Genomic DNA, 5,869 nt, shown 5'->3' with positions numbered 1-5,869 from the left:
GCGCGGGGGGGGGGGGGGGGGCGGGGGGGGGGGGGGGGGGGGGGGGGGGGGGGGGGGGGGGGGGGGGGGGGGGGGGCCGGCGGCGGCGGCTAGGCGGCGGCTAGGCGGCCTGCAGGGAGCAGCCGAGAGCCGGCCGGGCGCGCAGAGCCCGAGCCCCAGCCAGAGCGGGGCGGGGGAGGGAGGAGCCAAGAGCGGCCGCCGCCTCTGCCGGAGGAGCCGCGGGGCCGCCACACTCGCCCCCCGCCCCCCCGCGCTCACTCGCACTCACACCCGGGCGCAGGAGGCGGGCGGCCCGGGCCCCACCGGCCCCCCATGGACGCCCCCGGCACGGGGCGCTGAGACCCCCGCGTCGCTGCCCAGCCCGGTCCAGCGCGCCACGCCGAGGTAAGGGGGAGGGAGCGAGGGGGCATTAATATGCAAATGCACCGCGATTGATTATGCAAAGCCGCGGGGCTCTCTGGCCAGCTCCCAGGCGGGCTGGGGGCGCCCGAGGGGTACCCGCTGCCAGCCTCAGCTTTCCCGGACGCCCCGGTGACCCTGTCACTGGCCGGGAGCTTGCAACTTACGCCCTGGGGAAGAGAGGCGTTGCTGGGAGGTCGGTGGGCCCCGGGGCTCGCCGGCGGAGATGGCGTCCGGGCCTCCCCCTCGAGGGCCCGCCCGGCCTCTGTCCGGCCGGTCCGCTGCGCATTCCCGGGCCCGGCCCCGCTGCCGGCCGCCGGAGCTCCCCCGCCCGCCGCGCCGCGGTTTGTTTACGGTGCGCCGGAGGCCTGCCCCCCCAGCTCCCACCCCTAGCCTCCCAGGCCGAGGCCGAGTGGCCTTTGCAAAGCCGCCTCCAGCTGCGGAGGGCGGTAGGAGTGGGGTGGGGGGTGGGCTTGCACTGGCCCTGGGAGGAGGAAGTCCCCCCCCCTTCACCCGCCTCCCCAATTGAACATGGCTCTCTGGTTGCAAAACTCCTAATTGCAAAAACGCGACTGGTTGGGGGTGTGTGTGTGCGGGGCGGGGGGTGTATCTGAGGGCTCCTAGATGATTAGGGGAGTTGCAGGCTAGGGCGGTTAGGGAAGAGAGGGAGGAATGGACCCATGTTGTGTGTGCCACCCGTTTCCCTCCCCTTGCAACGTGTCTCTGGTGCCCCTTCTCTGCCTGGGGCCTTCCCTGGTCCAGTGTGAAGGAAAAGCCTGCGGGGTGGGGGATGATAGGGGCAATGGAGAGAGCCACGCGTTTCCATGGGTGGAGGTCGCAGAAGGAAAGTCAGTGAGATGGGAGCCCACCTCTAGTGCTGGCTCTGGCCCCAGGAGGGGGAAGGGATGAAGGGGGCTGTTGTCCAAGGTGAGGGGGGAAGCAAACGTGACATGCAGACACACAGATATGCCCACATAGACAGCCACATGCACACCCAGGGACACCCAGGCGGATTCAAGGACAGGAGCTGCTGGACACACCCACATGGGGACAAGGGAAGAGGCTGGCTGCTGCTGCACAGGGGAGCTCAGAGGGGTGGGACACACCCACGGGAGACCAAGAGCAGGGAGACCAACCCATGCACATACCCATGCACAGGGTCACACGGAGATGCTGTCACACACAACAAGGAGGAGTCGCTGTCACCCACACAGAAAAAGTCACTATCGCACGCTTGCATGAACACAGAGCAATTGCACACAGCCGCACATTACAAAAGACCCTGTCACTCACAGGCACACACGTGCTCGCATGAGCCCAGTCACACAGGCATCATCTCCTTGCCGTCACAGTCGCTGTCACTCAGTCAAACGCAAATGCGGTTACACATCAACACACGGATACACAACTTAGCAACAAGTATTTTCCTGGACTCTTTCCTGTGGCTCTCTGAGGTTCTGTATACCATAAAACGCCTGCTCCCATAATGGTGTAAGGCATGCATTCACGGTAACATTTTCCGTCTCTTTCGCTTGTCATCCCCCCCCTCCCCCAGATGGTGAGCTCCTTGAGACCTGGGAGAGTCTCTGGAATTGCTCTGGATCCCACCCAGAGCCTAGCATAGGAAGTGCTCTGTAAATACTTGTTAATTGATTGACTGTGGGAACTCCAGACACAGGTACACTCATTTGCACACAGTCCCAGGGACTCAGGTGCAGAAGGCATTTCCAAGGCTCAGGACCACACAGTCACAGGTCCACAACTCTGGATGCACACAGTGTAGCTATGCAGTCAGGCACACCCCTAGATGCACATACAGTCATAGACTTTTCCCCTCAAGCTTCCTCCTGTCTTCTTTTTTGAGGTTCTTTTTTTTTGAGGGACAGAGAAATTAGAGCAAAGAGAGTCGGGGGTAGGGGAGTTCTAGAGGGCCGAGTCATGGACCTGAAGCGGTGTTCAGTGACTTCAGGAGCGGGGATGATCCTGGCTGCTGGGGGGAGGGGGGTCTTGGGGAGACCTGGCTCCTAGGAAGCAGCCTCTATCCCCACCCCAAAAGCAAATAAGCAACCTAGCCGCCCCTGCTGGGGTTGTTTGAACCATTCCTGGGGATGCTCACGGGCCCCCAGCTGAGTTCCTGCCTCCCACAGTGAGTCTGGCCCCTTTACCCACCTCTGCCCTCCTGTCTAAACTTGGAAGCCTCCCGTAGGAGGCAGTATGTTGGTGAGTGTCTGGGTGAGTGATGTGTATTTTTGACTTGGAATTTCGCTCCAACGCTCTGTCTCCGCTGTGTCTCCTCCCTCCTCGTTTCTCTGCTAGTCTGTAACTCTCACCTGTCCCTGCCCCCGTCGACCCCTGTTCTGGTCTCCGTTTCTGCCACAGCCTCCTTTCTCAGAGCTGGGAACTGGTGGTGATGTTCTTCATTCTTCTCCAGTTGTTAATACTCAAACCCCGCCCCTCGGCCCGCCTGCCCTGCCTCTGGGGTCAGCGGGAGGTTGGGGTGGGGGGCAGGGGGCTCAGCTGGCTGCTCAGGACATCCTGCGCTTCCTCAGTACTGCAGCTGCAGCCAGCGAGTTTGGGGGGCTGGGAGTGAGGGGGGGAGAAGGAAAGGGGGTCGGCCACTGCCCATGCTGACCTCTCAGGCTGGCAGGCCCAGCCAGGGGACACCAGCTGGGTGGAAGGCCTGGGTGTTCAGGCCATGGCTAGCTAGCCCAAACAGGCCGGTGAGGGGGCTCCCTCCACACTGACCCTCTGGAAAATAATTGCCCCCCAGGGGCAGTGGCAGGAGTTGGCAGGACCCGGCTGAGCTGGGTCTTTGGCAGGACTCACAGTGGGCTTTCTCCACACCCCTGGCAGCTGAGACCCACCTCAGAGATGCCCAACAGCTGTGTCTGCATTGCCCAGCCTCAGAGCCTGGTTCTGAGGGTACAGCTGCCTAGAGTTCGTGTGGGGCTGTGTGAGGCCCTCTCCCATGGGCTGGCCCTCCAGCCCAGAGTGGCAAGTCTTCCAGAGAGGGAATTTGAGCAGGGGGCATCTACCATTTCTGGCCATGCTCCCCTCTAGCTGTGGCCTAGACCATGGATGAGGAGGCACTGGTAGGGATTCTACCAGAGAGAATCCATGGCTGCTACTGAAAGGGAAACTGAGGCTGGGTCACAGGGAACACATAGCTGGATGAAAGAACAAGATATTGTTCCTCTAGCAGGTGATATGCTATAATGGTTAAAAGCAGGGAGATATATATATATATATACATATATATATATATATATATATATATGTATATATATATACATATATATATATATATATATATATATATATGTATATATATATATTGGAGCTAGATTGCCTGGGTTTGAATCTCAGCTCTGCCACTTGTGGGTTGTATAATCCTGGGCAAGCGATTTAACCTCTCACTTGCCTTGTCTGTGAATTGAGGATGATAATACCTACCTCATTCAGCTTTTTGAGGATTAGAGGAGTCAGAATATATAAAACGCTTTAAAAAGTGCCTGGTGCATAACAAGCACTGTATGTGTTAGCTGTTACAACGAGGAAGTCTGTAGGTCACTTCTTGGAGAAGCTTGGTGGAGAATTGGATCTCCTAGACATCACAGGAATGGGATGGGGATGGGGGTGGTAGGGATAGTGGGTCCCTAATCTCCAGCCTCCTCCTCCTCCATGTCTCCTCTCTCTCCCCCAGGAGCTTGTGCAGCCTGGAGCCCCTCTGCCTTGCCCTCCTCTGATCGTCACCTTTTAGCTGCTTCTTAAAAGGAGCTCTTGACATCTCAGCCTGGGACACACCTCCGCAGTTAGGGGCAAATGCATGAATGTTTGGCCATCACTGCATCTCTGGTTAGGACAAGTTTGAGCACTGGGGATGGGGGAGAGAAAAAACAAGGAAAGCAGGCTCTCTCCACACCCCCGCTCCTTTTTTACGAGTAGAGTACGGTACCCTTCCTCTCTCCTGGGGACCCAGCATCTCAGCTACCTACCGTTGATCAATCAACCAGGACCCAGCCCTGGCTGACAGATTCCCCACCCCTGCATGGAGGGGGCATTAGTGTGGAGGATGGTGGCAGTGAATAAGGAGGGTGTTAGGTGTGGCACCTCGAGATCCAGGGTCTGTCCTGGGTTGCCACCTTTCCTCTGTGCGTCTGGTGATAAGACTCCTCTCTCCCCCAAATCCCTTTTATGCAGCTCCCCCAGGACAGTGGTGGGGATATGCCTTGTGGTGGGCCACTGGGGAGCCTCTGGAGTAGGGAGCTAATCTCAACCCTGATTCTCATGGCTGTAAAGATGCTTGCGGGACTTTTGTGCCTCTTGGGGAGGGAGGCAAGCATGACCATGGTGGGAAGAGCACTGGCTGAGAGTTGGAGGCTGGGTTTTCACCATTTGCCAGTTGCTGACTCTGGGCCTAGGTTTTCATAATCTGGAGACAGTGATGCCCACCTCACGCCGAGTGAGGGTAAATAACATAACGTGGGGTGACACCTGTGGTCAGTCGGTATTGCATCCTGGCACGGCAAACAGCGCCTGTGGATTCTCCTCTCTTCCCAGGGCCTGGAACGCTCCAGGGTGCGGATACACACGCTGCTTGGAACCAGAGACAGTTCTCGGTCTCTCACAGAGGCATCTGGGGCTGGTGGAGGGAGGGGAGCATGTGGTTTTCAGGCATATGGTGTTGCCTGCCTTCCTCCCTGGCAGGCCAAGGCTGGGGCACCAAAGGGGACCTCCCGCTTGCATGCCATTGTGTGAGGTGGTCCAGAGGGAGGGGTCAGAAGTTCTCTGGGTATACAAGGGGAGCAAGATGGAACTTATTGGTGCCCAGAAAATGCTATCCTTGGTCCCCTGCTTTGGATGTTGGCACCCAGCACTGGGGACTGGGGTTAAAGGTTAGGGCCAAAGGCACAGCCACACCTCCAGCAATGGCAAAGAGCAGCGTGATTGGACCCAGCCCCCAGCCCTTTTCCTCCTCTCTTCCTCTTGTAAGGAAGAGATGAGCTCTTGGCTCCTAGAGCCTTAGCTGCCTGTTTCATTTTCTCTTTTACCCAGGCGCGTGGGGCGTGGGCGAGGGAAGGGGAACGGGACCTGAGGCTTTGGTGGCTATCAGCGTCTTTGTACACATCAGTGAGTGGGTGTGTTGTGCGCGCAATCCATGTATGCGTGTTTTGTGCATGTGTGGGCTGGGGAGGGCTCTGAATATCTGCTGGAATGGGGTACCCAGAGCCCGAGGCTCTGCGCATGCGGGGTGAGTGTGTGTGTCTGCACGTGTCCGTGTGTGTGCGGGAGACTCAGCTGCATTTGCTTGCTCGCTCTCCCCTGCTCTCTCTCCCTTGCTCACTCGTATGCGCTCCCCTCCCTCTCTCCCTCCCTCCCTCCCTCCCTCTCTCCCTCTCTCCCTCTCTCTCTCTCTCTCTCTCTCTCTCTCTCTCTCTCTCTCTCTCTCTCTCTCTCTCTCTCTCTCTCT

At 58.6% G+C, this 5,869-nt stretch overlaps 1 protein-coding gene across 1 annotated transcript in view; it reads left to right on the top strand.

Moving 5' to 3' along the window:
• Positions 1–5,869, top strand: part of LOC114487576 (protein enabled-like) — a 13,156-nt gene that overhangs the window by 535 nt on the left and 6,752 nt on the right. The window contains exon 2 of the mRNA XM_028498110.1: positions 94–384. Coding sequence (XP_028353911.1) covers positions 94–384 — 291 coding nt within the window. The remainder of the gene's footprint in view (positions 1–93; positions 385–5,869) is intronic.

Source organism: Physeter macrocephalus, chromosome 14 (assembly GCF_002837175.3).
Source record: "Physeter macrocephalus isolate SW-GA chromosome 14, ASM283717v5, whole genome shotgun sequence".
Lineage (NCBI taxonomy): Eukaryota > Metazoa > Chordata > Mammalia > Artiodactyla > Physeteridae > Physeter > Physeter macrocephalus.
This window is presented reverse-complemented; position numbering and strand designations above follow the sequence as displayed.